At 45.5% G+C, this 14,156-nt stretch overlaps 1 protein-coding gene across 1 annotated transcript in view; it reads left to right on the top strand.

Annotated features, from left to right (window-relative positions):
- Positions 1-5,007: 5,007 nt before the first annotated feature.
- The window catches only part of LOC135509089 (collagen alpha-1(XI) chain-like), a 189,211-nt gene continuing 180,062 nt past the window's right edge, over positions 5,008-14,156 (top strand). The window contains 1 exon segment of the mRNA XM_064929414.1: positions 5,008-5,349. Within this exon segment, the coding sequence (XP_064785486.1) occupies positions 5,235-5,349 (115 nt within the window). The 5' untranslated portion in view covers positions 5,008-5,234.

The following is a 14,156-nucleotide window of genomic DNA, read 5'->3' as shown; positions in this document are numbered from 1 at the left end:
GACATCTAGGGGATATCCACTGATATCTAGGGGATATCTACTGACTTCTGGGGATATCCACTGACATCTAGGGGATATCCACTGACTTCTAGGGGATATCCACTGACTTCTAGGGGATATCCACTGACTTCTAGGGGATATCCACTGACTTCTAGGGGATATCCACTGACATCTAGCGGATATCCACTGACTTCTATGGGATATCCACTGACTTCTAGGGGATATCCACTGACTTCTAGGGGATATCCACTGATATCTAGGGGATATCCACTGATATCTAGGGGATGTCCACTGACTTCTAGGGGATATCCACTGATATCTAGGGGATATCCACTGACTTCTAGGGGATATCCACTGACTTCTAGGGGATATCCACTGATATCTAGGGGATATCTACTGATATCTAGGGGATATCCACTGACTTCTAGGGGATATCCACTGATATCTAGGGGATATCCACTGACTTCTAGGGGATATCCACTGACTTGTAGGGGATACCACTGATATCTAGGGGATATCCACTGATATCTATCTTTTACCTTTCACTACTATGTCTATCGTAAGTTTGCGAATAATTTAGCAAAAAAATAAGTGAATAAAGAATTGCAAAAAAAAGTGTGAAGAACAGATTTGTTTTTCTCTAAGAAACTTGAAAGGAGACTTAATTGAAAGCTTTTTAAGCATGAAAGGGAACCGCTGGTGAACGATATTTCCTAGAAGTTTATGTTTTCAGCTGATCTGGGTTCAGCCCTGTTCAGTGTGGATACTTATTGTAGAATAATTATACAATGCCATCTTGGTACTCTCTGGTGAACAAACGCTTTGGTTGTAATCATATGCTTTTCAACTATAGAGAAAAGTTTGGGTTTTTTTTCAACTCTAGTCGTGCTTAAAATTGTAGACTTGAGAAAATCCCTTGAAAAACTAAATTCTATAAGAAGAACTTCAGATCTGTCAGATCCAACCGTTTCATTCCGTCTGTACTTTCTGTCTACCAGGGCTGTTCTGTTCCGTCTGTACTTTCTGTCTTGTCTACCGTGATGGAAACATATCTAGTCCAACCAAAAGAGAGAGTCAGAGGTTCGGTCGTTGAGACCTATGTGTGCCAACACAGGAGGGGTCCACAAATGAAAGTAATTCTGTTGGGCTGCAGGCCCAGCTAGCAGCATGAGCAACAGCTCTGACATTTTCCAGCCGAACAGATTATAAACAATAACCTTGCTAGTCTTTCCCCGCCTTGTCTTGCCGACCCTCTCTTACTGAGCCGAGGTGTACTTTTAGACACTAGTTCTGGTGGGGTGAAGGGAGGAGGAAGGTGGAGGGCAGGAGGAGAGGGAGGAGGAGGAGGAGGGGGAGGGGAGGAGGGTGGAGGGCAGGAGGAGGGTGGAGGGCAGGAGGAGGAGGAGGGGAGGAGGGGAGGAGGGCAGGAGGAGAGGGAGGAGGAGGAGGAGTGGGGTGGAGGGCAGGAGGAGAGGGAGGAGGAAGGAGGAGGAGGAAGAGGAGGAGGAGGAGGAGAGGGAGAAAAGGAGGAGGAGGAAGAGGGGGGGGAGGAGCAGGAGGAGGGGAGGAGGGGAGGAGGGTGGAGGGCAGGAGGAGAGGGAGGAGGAGGAGGAGAGGGAGGAGGAGGAGGGTGGAGGGCAGGAGGAGAGGGTGGAGGGCAAGAGGAGCGGGAGGAGGAGGAGGGGGAGGAGGAGGAGGAGAGGGAGCAAAAGGAGGAGGAGGAGGAGGGGGGGGAATAGGGGCTTGTTGTAGGAACATGTTGTCAGTATCGCTGAGCTAGCAGGCAGCAGACAGCCATCTGAGGTCATTCTGGGCAACGTTGGTGTTGGCTGCCACGTCACACTACAGATCAACCCCCCAAAAGTGCTCGGGAAAAGTAGTGCACTACATAGGGAATAGGGTGTCATTTTGGATGCAAATACATATGTAGGGCAAGCCCTTTGCCAATGTAAGGTAGTTTGGTGAACAACGCTCACGTGATGAGAAGTGACCTTGTCTGAGACTTGAAGACTTGTGTAAGCTCCCGGAGCTAATGCCTAGTCTTTAGCTTTTAGCTCATATGGCAATTTAGTGCGCAGCAGACCAGAGTTTGAATCAAATCGGGCACACTGTTGTAATGAGCGGGAGATAGGCTAGAGGCAGACCTTAAATCATCTAGAAATATATATTTAATATATATTTATTGTTTTATATCCCATGTTGTCATCTCCTGTCAATGTGCCCTTGAGCAAGGCTCTTACTAACCCCTAAACTCCCCATTCAGGCAAACAAGCCCATTGCATTGACAGTGATACTACTAGGGATGATTGGTCTGGTAAAATACATTCACAATGAATACATAATACATTGACAGTGTCTTGCATGACAGAACATATCTATGGGGATCCTCGTGATCATTATGGACAGGAGGGAAAAATGTAACAAATGAGGACAGACAAACCACTGTTTTTAAATGACTACATCCCATACTCATGTATCCTATTTCCAACTAACTCCTCATCTATCCTGACTTTAGTGTTGTTTTGGATTATGTGTAACAGTTATTACCATTACACTATTACCGTTAATATGTCTTTCAATGACACACCTTGGACAACCAACTCAAGAGCAAGGGCTGCGTACAAAACGTCAACTTATTCCCTACATAGTGCACTACTATTGGCCATATCCCTATGGACCATTCACTGTAGGGAATAAGGTGTCATTTGGGACACACGCCAATGTTCTATAGCTAACACCTGTGTTTCCACCCCGTGTTCCTGTAATGATCGAGGCTAGAGACGAGAAGCAGGTACAAGGAGTGAACGTGTGATATCCACGGACAGGAACAGAATAGGGACAGCGTCTGGACGGGGGGAAACAGAAACCACAATAATGCTGCCACGTGGAGGAAACAGAGGAAACAGGCATGTACAGGGAAGGCAATCAAAACGTGCAGGAGTCCTGGTGAGTCCAATGAGCGCTGATGCGCGTAATGATGGTGACAGCTGTGCTTAATGAAAATCAGCCTGGCGCCCTCGAGCGACTGAGAGGGAGAGTGGGAGCTCTGTTCCAGTGTTCTATAACTACCACCTGTCTCCACACTCTGTTCCAGTGTTCTATAACTACCACCTGTCTCCACTCTGTTCCAGTGTTCTATAACTACCACCTGTCTCCACTCTGTGTTCCAGTGTTCTATAACTACCACCTGTCTCCACACTCTGTTCCAGTGTTCTATAACTACCACCTGTCTCCACTCTCTGTTCCAGTGTTCTATAACTACCACCTGTCTCCACACTCTGTTCCAGTGTTCTATAACTACCACCTGTCTCCACACTCTGTTCCAGTGTTCTATAACTACCACCTGTCTCCACACTCTGTTCCAGTGTTCTATAACTACCACCTGTCTCCTCATTGTTCCAGTGTTCTATAACTACCACCTGTCTCCACTCTGAGTTCCAGTGTTCTATAACTACCACCTGTCTCCACTCTCTGTTCCAGTGTTCTATAACTACCACCTGTCTCCACTCTGTTCCAGTGTTCTATAACTACCACCTGTCTCCACTCTCTGTTCCAGTGTTCTATAACTACCACCTGTCTCCACTCTGTTCCAGTGTTCTATAACTACCACCTGTCTCCACTCTGTGTTCCAGTGTTCTATAACTACCACCTGTCTCCACTCTGTGTTCCAGTGTTCTATAACTACCACCTGTCTCCACTCTGTTCCAGTGTTCTATAACTACCACCTGTCTCCACTCTGTGTTCCAGTGTTCTATAACTACCACCTGTCTCCACTCTGTGTTCCAGTGTTCTATAACTACCACCTGTCTCCACTCTCTGTTCCAGTGTTCTATAACTACCACCTGTCTCCACTCTGTTCCAGTGTTCTATAACTACCACCTGTCTCCACTCTGTGTTCCAGTGTTCTATAACTACCACCTGTCTCCACTCTGTGTTCCAGTGTTCTATAACTACCACCTGTCTCCACTCTGTTCCAGTGTTCTATAACTACCACCTGTCTCCACTCTGTGTTCCAGTGTTCTATAACTACCACCTGTCTCCACTCTGTGTTCCAGTGTTCTATAACTACCACCTGTCTCCACTCTCTGTTCCAGTGTTCTATAACTACCACCTGTCTCCACTCTGTTCCAGTGTTCTATAACTACCACCTGTCTCCACTCTCTGTTCCAATGCTGTTTTTTTTAAATAACTATTTTCAGCCTTCTACTCAGCTTGCTTCCCAAAGTTTATTTATTTGAAAAGGTGTCTTTGATAGAAATCTTTTACAATCTGGAAAACATTTTCATTTGGACTAATGAAGCTTTTCGTATCACAGTTTGGGCATCTTGTTGGGTATTTAGCCTTTTCATTTGTTTTCTAATTTCTCATGGATTCAAGACATTCCTGGAATATGATTCTCCACCCCGCAGGTTTAAAATACATTAGCAGCCAAAAACACTCCAGCTATACATTTTCAGTACATCTTCATCCTTTGTCTACAATCAGGTGTTGACTATTAAAACTATTATGATTAAAGTCATCATTTAGATTATTTTATAGTTTTGGTTAAATCATGTATGTTTTAATTAGGCTATTTACTTAGATTACTGCCATAAAAATGTATTTGATTTAATTTGATTATAAAAAAAGCCCAATAGCACCAGGTGAATGTAGAAATGATCTGTTATCTGACTCTAGATAGCCCATTGCGTTATTATAGCGTTGTTAAGCATCAGTGTCTACCCCTCATCAGTGTCTACCCCTCTATCTCCCTCCGTTTCTCTCCATATGACAATATGATATCTGAAGAATAAATGATGCGACTCCTGACGCCTGCTGTAACCAAGGACCTCTGGCCAGTCTTGACTGACAGTTTATGGGCGGGATTGAAGACAACTTTCCAGCCCGTGATTCGCTAAACGGAACATTTTCCAACTGTCAGTTTCCTGCTGCCCCCCCCCCCCCCCCCCCACGCCCGGCTCTCGGGGAATCGAATGGTCTCCGTTTTTTTCCTAAAAGCCCAAACACCTTCAGTCTAAGGGCTGGGGCTGAGGGAGAGAGGAGCGGAGGGCCCAGTTTGGCTCTAAAGAAAAAACAGTACCGTTTTGCACTTATGGCTTTGTTGTAGTAACTGAAATTACCAACAACAACTCCGTCCTTTTTCTGTATTTGTGGAAGGAAAAGGACCTACATTTTGTACTGAAAAGTCGACCGTTTTTTTTCTTTAGGAGCTTTGAGTAGCTGAGTGAGTGACAATGGAGATGAAAAGATGGTCCACGAGGTGGAAAACGAAAAGGTGGCTGTGGGACCCCACTCTAACCACCATCGTCACTATCACTTTCCTTCTGCAAGCCGTACATGTTAAAGCAGGTAAGGAACTATCGTTGGAGAACGCGTTTCTGAACCGTTCACATGGCAAACTCTCCCTGGTGTTTCTTGGGGACAGACAGGGGCATCCCCCCTCCTCCCCAAGGTTTGACTTATCAAGTGATGAGAGCGCATCTATAGGGCCACTTCCACAATCACTGCGCTGTGCTTCTGAAGTTGACAGCCAACTGAAAGAAGAATTGAGCCAACTAATATCATGACACTGTCTAAAATGCATGACTTATGTGTCACCACGTGCGTATCCATGATCGAATATAATAATGTTCCAAATAATGCCAATGCCACACATTTCCGTTATCCTTAACCTAAATAGCTATTTGAAATCCACCAGGTAGGCTACTTCCAAGCCTTTTCCATCCCGTCCGCGGTAAACCCCAGCAGCATTCATACAGGTGCTGTCGTCTCCTCTCCAGATCGCAGCGTGATTCCCCCAAAAAATAAGGTATCGCCCGCGGTTCAGTACGTGTCATGCGGTTGTGGTAGTACACTACGCAACTAAAAGTGCGCCCAGGACGCTCTCCGGCGAATGTTTTAAAGGGTTTAGCCAGACAACTAGGCTTTGTTTGCCCCTGTGGTCCGCTAGGTGTGTGTGGACACGGCTATCGGGAGAAGGATTCCATATATGGTTGAGGTAGCATTCTCGCACCTTGGCTATAAAATCGTGTAGCCACTGGAGAGCTGCGCGTTTTGGGTGATTGTGATAGGTAACGTCAGAGTATTGATATGGCTATCCCAGCTATCTTCAATGGAACCGCGTAATAGGGAAGGCAACGACTTTTTACGCGTGAGTTTAGAGAGTTTGGCTGACTGTACAGCAGCCATAGGTGCTCGGTGGTTTATTAAAACTGAGACTAAGGTAGGATAACCTTCCACACATTAATTATTAAGTGGAACTATATGCTGGTTTTGAAACGTGATATCAATTGATGTTACAAAATAACGATCTGACCGTTGCGGCTAATAAGACGTTTATACATTTTAACTGCTCTCTTCCAAACTATTGACATATGTCAATAATAAGCTATGCCACCGTGACATCCCCGATGTGCGTTTAGCAGTTCAGCCTTTTTGCCTATTCTTTGGGGGTATTTTCCTATTTGGTTTCAGAATATTTTTAAATGATTCATAGACTCTCAACACAAACGGTATGAGGCACTGTTGTTCCATAAGATACTATGCTGCTAGGTATAGGTAGTAATGTAGCCCGTGAGGCGATGCTCTCTCTATAATGTGGGAGGGAAGACCATATAGTGACCAGCAGTAGGAAACAGTTTCTCCACTCTACCCTGGTAACCACTAAGCCCAATAACTCCACTCTTCCCAGGTTACCACTAAGCCCAATAAGGGGCGTTGATGGAAAGAGTCCCCCCCCTCTTCACCCCCTTTAAATTAGCCTATATCTGGATCAAGATGTTTGCTTATTTCTCTTGATTGTGGATATTATGACATTCATATTTGGTGTGTTTCTGATGTTATATATGTGTTGATTCTGTTTTCTTTACTTTGATATTGTGAGCTAAGGTAGCAAGTCAGTATCAAGAGCAGAACCATGGATAGATGATTTAGATGAGAGAGTGCAAAGTATTTTAATTAATAATATAATTATTTTATATTGTGATTTTTGTTAAACTATTTAACAAAACAAATGTAGCGATCTGGCAGAGGAGAGAACTCTCCATCAACTCCCCTTATTGGGCTTAGTGGTAACCAGGGTAGAGTGGATAGTTATTGGGCTTAGTGGTAACCAGGGTAGAGTGGATAGTTATTGGGCTTAGTGGTAACCAGGGTAGAGTGGATAGTTATTGGGCTTAGTGGTAACCAGGGTAGAGTGGAGAGTTATTAGGCTTAGTGGTTATCAGGGTAGAGTGGATAGTTATTGGGCTTAGTGGTAACCAGGGCAGAGTGGAGAGTTATTGGGCTTAGTGGTTATCAGGGTAGAGTGGATAGTTATTGGGCTTAGTGGTAACCAGGGCAGAGTGGAGAGTTATTGGGCTTAGTGGTAACCAGGGTAGAGTGGAGAGTTATTGGGCTTAGTGGTAACCAGGGTAGAGTGGAGAGTTATTGGGCTTAGTGGTTATCAGGGCAGAGTGGAGAGTTATTGGGCTTAGTGGTAATCAGGGCAGAGTGGAGAGTTATTGGGCTTAGTGGTTATCAGGGTAGAGTGGATAGTTATTGGGCTTAGTGGTAACCAGGGCAGAGTGGAGAGTTATTGGGCTTAGTGGTAACCAGGGCAGAGTGGAGAAACTGTGTTTCCTACTGCTGACCACTATATAGTCTTCACTTCCCACAGTTCTTGGATGATGGTCGATCACAGCTTTAGATGATAGGCAGTTCTGAAGGTTCGTATCTTATGAGGAATGGAGGTTTAAACATCTGACAGACAAGTCACAGATCTCTTCATCGGGCACCTCATCGTCATCGATGTTTACTGCTCCTCCTCCTCCTCCTCCTCCTCCTCCTCCTCCTCCTCCTCCTCCTCCTCCTCTTCCGTAGGTAGGCTGGATCGCCCACTACCAAAATGTAGCACCCACCTGGGTGATGATTCGTGGGACTGTAAAAGCCCTATTAAAGCCACTACGTCTCAGCAATGGTCCAGAAAAGCCCCTTTACAAAGCGAGCCATCTTGGGTGAGATGTCAGGCTGTGATGTCAGCTGATCTATGAATTGGTGCCCCCAACTTCCACAACCCAAGACTGCTTTTCTTTATGTCTGGAGAGTTTCAGTGTTTGGAGTGTCCTGTCCACCCACCCCTCCCTCTAATCCTCCACCCACCCCTCCCTCTAAACCTCCACCCAGCCACCCCTACCCCTAAAACTCCACCTGCCCACGCCTCCCCCTAAACCTCTCCCCGCCCCTCACACTAATCCTCACCCGTCGCTCCCCCTAAACCTCCACCCATTCACCTCTCCCCCTAAACGTCCACTCTTCCCTCCCCCTAAATCTCCACCCCTCTCCCTAAACCATAACCCACCCACCCCTCCCCCTCAACCTCCACCCACCCGCCCCTCCCCCTAAACCTCCACCCACCCCTCCCCCTAAACCTCCACCCATCCACCTCTCCCCCTAAACGTCCACTCTTCCCTCCCCCTTAACCTCCACCCCTCCCTGTTGACCTCCACCTACCCGCCCCTCCCCCTAAACCTCCACCCCTCTCCCTAAACCATAACCCACCCACCCCTCCCCCTCAACCTCCACCCACCCGCCCCTCCCCCTAAACCTCCACCCACCCCTCCCCCTAAACCTCCACCCACCCACCCACCCCTCTCCCTAAACCTCCACTGCTCCACCCCTCCCACTAAATCGCGACCCACCCACCCCACCCCCTAAAACTCCACCCACCCACCCACCCACCCCTCCCCTAAACCTCCGCCCACCCCTCCCCCTAAACCGCAACCCACCCACCCCTCCCCCTAAAACTCCACCCACCCTCCCCCTAAACCTCCACCCATCCCTCCCCCTAAACCTCCACCCACCCCTCACAATCCCATTTGACATGATTCCAGATAGCCTGTTGAACTAGATACCCATCCATAATGGAATATCTCACTACCACACAGGCATGGCTTGCCCCTCATTGCCCATCTCTCCTCCTCCTCCTCCTCCTCCTCCTCCTCTGTGTGATGTTTAAACAGACCAGAATTGCATGATGTGACTAGCAAACATTTACAGGCTTTCCAGGACACTGTAATTGTCACTTATGCTGCCAACTCTGTATAGATGGTGACAAGAAACAGCACAGAGACGTATAGCCTACACCCCAACACGTTAGATACACCAACCCAAAGAGCCCAACAAGCCACAGAGCCTAAAGGCCAAAATGTAGGAATTTAGAAGTTAATCACAAAAGGTAGAGAGCACCCCTCTTTTGTAGGAAAGCATCGTGGAAAAGAGTATGTAATATAGATGCTTCCAGAATGTGCTTTAATTCCGTTTTGTTTTAATACCGTAAAGAGGAGACATTACCTTTATGGCGTCATCCAAATTGTATTTTAACACTGAGCAATCCAACACTGAAAGTGTCCCAAAGAAACAACCGAAGACAAGAGTCAATGCTTTTTCCCTTCTGTTCGGGTTAGTTTGAGAGCTGTGTTGCTGCCATGGTAAGTTAGTTAGTTTGAGAGCTGTGTTGCTGCCATGGTAAGTTAGTTAGTTTGAGAGCTGTGTTGCTGCCGTGGTAAGTTAGTTAGTTTGAGAGCTGTGTTGCTGCCGTGGTAAACAGCTTGTGTCAAACGTCTCAGAGACCAGATGTGTATTTCAAATGGCACCCTATTCCCTAGAGCTGTGGTCAAAAGTAATGTTATTATATCGGGAATTGGGTGCTATTTGGGACTCAGACAGACAGTATATCAAGACGGCCTGACGGGAGACAGGCAGGTAGAGGACTGGTGTTCAGAGGTGTGAGAATTGTTAGTTTAGACAAGACAACATGTCTAGGGCGAGATGTTCTAGTGGATATCCTATAACTGCTATGGGGACTGGGACTTGTAACACTGTAGACAAATCCCTTCTTTTTTTTTTTTTTACTTCTGTAGTGGGGTATCTGTCCTTTATCATTATCTAGAATGTGGTTTAGAATTCTGTATAAGGGGTTGGAATGATAGATAGGGATGGTTGTATTCAAGATGTCTCAAACTAGTCACACTTAGAGTTCTACCACCACCTCTGAAAGATGTGCTGCTTTTCAAAGGCCCTGCATGGTTTTTTACTGAGACTTTAATGGTTTTGGGATATTGCCTGTTTTTTTTTTTTTTTGGTGTGTTTCTTTGGAGCGCTTCTGTGTGGAGGTGGTTTGGAAGGAAAGGAGGAAGACGGAGGGGAGGCAACTCCAGGCCAACTCAACACATCTGGAATGAATAAGACCTGGAGGTATGCAGAGTACTGCAGCAGCTCACAGAGAGGCCTTTGGTCCAGCATCATTTTTTTCTTTTCTTCAGTTGCACAACTGAACGCATTCAACCGAAATGTGTGTTTCCGCATTTAACCCAACCCCTCTGAGGGGTGAAGGGGAGTGTTTGGGGGTTAACTGCCTTGCTCAAGGGCAGAACAACAGATTTTTCTAGCTTGCCCGGCTCAGGGATTCGAACCAGCGGCCTTTTGGTTACTGGCCCAGCTGCCGCCCCATTAGCTCAGTACTTGGGACAATACAGACAAGCCGGAGAGACTACTTTGGGGTTTTATGGGATATTTTCTCAAAGGGAGAGAATTTTAACTTCTTGTGAAGTTTCCTCGTAAATGGACTTTTATTTGTTCTGTGGGTTAAAGTATTGTGACTACCGTAGGACTCTTATTGTGGGTTAAAGTACTGTGACTACCGTAGGACTCTTATTGTGGGTTAAAGTATTGTGACTACCGTAGGGCTCTTATTGTGGGTTAAAGTATTGTGACTACCGTAGGGCTCTTATTGTGGGTTAAAGTACAGTGAGTACCGTAGGACTCTTTTTGTGGGTTAAAGTACTGTGACTACTGTAGGAGTCTGTTTGTGGGTTAAAGTACAGTGAGTACCGTAGGACTCTTTTTGTGGGTTAAAGTACTGCAACTACTGTAGGAGTCTGTTTGTGTGTTAAAGTACAGTGAGTACTGTAGAACTCTTTTTGTGCGTTGATCTGGTGTTGCTGGGGGTTTTCGAGAAAAAGAGACAGAGAAAAGAGGGAGAAAGAGAGAGAGAGACAGAGAGAGAGAAAGAGACAGAGAGAGAGAAGTAGAGAGACAGAGAGGCAGAGAGAGAGAGAGAAAGAGAGAGAGCAAGAGAGAGAAAGTGAGAGAAAGAGAGAAAGGAAGAGGGAGAGATAGAGACGTGTGGCTATAACAAGTGGTGCAAGGTCTCCTAATGTGTTCAGCAAGTTGACTAGCACCGCCCCCCCCAGGACCCCCACCTGGCCACCAAGCATGAACAGGAAACAGCAACATCAGCACATCCTTTCAACACCGGCCAGATGTTGCTAGGGAGATGATGAAATTATAATATGATGAAAATTGTAGACAGTGATATTCTTTTTTTTTGTGTGATAAAAATGCAGTGTTTTTTGTTGTTGTTAACCCCTCTGAACAGGTGTGGGGGGAAATGGTCTTCGAGAAATGTCTGTCCAGTAAGAATCATTCTCATCTCGGCTTCTGTTCAAACGACTGTCTTCCTAATCAGACAACTCCCTTTTGATGTAGAGAGAGGTTCTTTACGACGGTTCAAATCCGTAGGCTGTAGAGAGTTCACATAGTTCACCATTGCTTGAATCTGAAAGGGGAATTAGAATGTCTTCTAGAACAAAATGATTTCTAGAATAATAGAATTGAATGTCTTCTAGAACAGAATGATTTCTAGAATAATAGAATTGAATGTCTTCTAGAACAGAATGATTTCTAGAATAATAGAATTGAATGACTTCTAGAACAGAATGATTTCTAGAATAATAGTGTCTTCTAGAACAGAATGATTTCTAGAATAATAGAATTGAATGTCTTCTAGAACAGAATGATTTCTAGAATAATAGAATTGAATGTCTTCTAGAACAGAATGATTTCTAGAATAATAGAATTGAATGTCTTCTAGAACAGAATGATTTCTAGAATAATAGAATTGAAAGTCTTCTAGAACAGAATGATTTCTAGAATAATAGAATTGAATGACTTCTAGAATAGTTATTTCATTTCTATACTTCTTCCATCCGTAGAGTCTGTTATTCCTGCGTCAGTGCATTTTTGGCCTAGTTTCCAATGGTTTCATTGTATGGTGTCTTAAGAGTGACTCAGAGATACATCAGGGCTTTATAACAAAGGCTTCATTATTAAGCCCTGTAAAAGACTTTTCCCACAGAGAGAAAGGGAGGGAGGTAGAGCCGAGTTGGATCAGACCATCTTCCTGTTATTTTGTCAATGAATCCAACACTCGGAGAGCCCCATCAGACTGTGTATTAAATTCCCTTCTATTTAAATCAAATCAAAAAATCAAATCACATTTATTTATAAAGCCGTTCTTAAATCAGCTGATATCTCAAAGTGCTGTACAGAAACCCAGCCTAAAACCCCAAACAGCAACCAACAGTGGTTGTAGAGGGTGCAACAGGTCAGCACCTCAGGAGTAAATGTCAGTTGGCTTTTCACAGCCGATCATTGAGTATCTCTGCCTCTCCTGCTGTCTCTAGAGAGTTGAAAACAGCAGGTCTGGGACAGGGTAGCACGTCCGGTGAACCTATTTCTATGTCTTTCTACGAACAAAGACTGCGGTCAAACTTATAACAGTTCTATTGTCAATGGGTCAAACACTCTCTGAGATTAACCCCGTTTTGTCATCATCACTGAAGATTGAGTCAGAATATTGCATATCAAATTCCTTCTTTGAGTGAGATTTGGGACCAAACCATTAGACCTATTCTTCCACTGTCAATGGACCCCCCCCCAAAAAAAATTGTGATTTTTTTTTACCCCCTTTGCGTGGTATCCAATTGTTACTATCTTGTCTCATTGCTACAACTCCTGAAATGGGAGAGACGAAGGTCAAAAGCCACGCGTCCTCCGAAACACAACCCAACCAAGCCGCACTGCTTCTTAACACAGCGTGCATCCAACCCGGAAACAAGCCACACCAATGTGTCAGAGGAAACACTGTGCACCTGGCGACCTGGTTGGCGTGCACTGCGCCCAGGACAGGAGTCACTAGTGTACGATGAGACAAGGATATCCCTACAGGGCAAACCCTCCCTATCCCGGACAATGCTAGGCCAATGATGCGTCACCCTGTAGGACACCCAATCACGGCCAGTTGTGATACAGCCTGGATTTGAACCAAGGAACTTTAGTGACACCTCTTGTACTGAAATGCAGCATCTTAGACCACTGCACCACTTAGGACCTTAACAAGGTCGTGGCTGGCTGCGACGAAGCCTGGGCTCGGTACCCAGGGTCTCCGGTGGCACTCTGCGATGCAGTGCTCTAGACCACTGCGCCACCCGGGAGGCCCCAATGGAACCAATTTGACTGAGAATGCTGTTGATAATCATCATTAAATCAGTGAGCTATGAATTCTTGTCCTAATAGCCTGTTTTATCTACGTTCTTCTTGGAGACACGGGTTTAAATGAGGGCCCCATTTGGTACGCAGTTAGCTTGGTTTCCGTCTCTGTTCAACCATTACATTCCAGTCCTTGCCACTCCTGTAATTTGCCAAAGATAGATCTAATTTTGACCAGAGCCCATTTCTACATATATATATTTTTTCTCTCTCCCGAAAGGCCAAACCTCACCATTGGTTTGCGTGGCCATAGAGCTCTGTTTTCACGTCATGTGACCACAGCACCGCCTGGCGTTAAACGCTAAACGGCGTTGGCACTTGGATTGGAAGCGATGCTGTGGTCACATGACATTAAGATATAGAGGTCTCTGGTCACGCACACCAGTGGGGACAATGCATATGCTGAAAATACCTCATCGGTACAATACGGTGAGGAAGCTTTGACGGTATGTTGCTATTTTGCTTCCACTGGTTCTAGAACCCCTTGTTAAAGTCCTAAGTGGTGCAGTGGTCTAAGACGCTGAATCTCAATACAAGAGGTGTCACTACAGTTCCTGGTTTGAATCCAGGCTGTGTCACATCTGGCTGTGATTGGGAGTCCTACAGGGCATCGCACAACTGTCCCAACGTTGTCTGGGGTAGGCCAGTTAAGAACAAATAAGAGTTTGTTCTTAACTGGCTTGCCGTGTTTAACATGTTTTTTTCTTTTTAAAGGTCAACGGCATCATGAACATTATGAAGTACCAGGACATTTTAACCCAAAACCTGGTTGCCTCTGCTATTAGACA

The sequence above is a fragment of the Oncorhynchus masou genome, chromosome 3, assembly GCF_036934945.1.
Source record: "Oncorhynchus masou masou isolate Uvic2021 chromosome 3, UVic_Omas_1.1, whole genome shotgun sequence".
Lineage (NCBI taxonomy): Eukaryota > Metazoa > Chordata > Actinopteri > Salmoniformes > Salmonidae > Oncorhynchus > Oncorhynchus masou.
The sequence above is the reverse complement of the archived record's forward strand: the minus strand, read 5'-3'. Positions and strand labels throughout refer to the sequence as shown.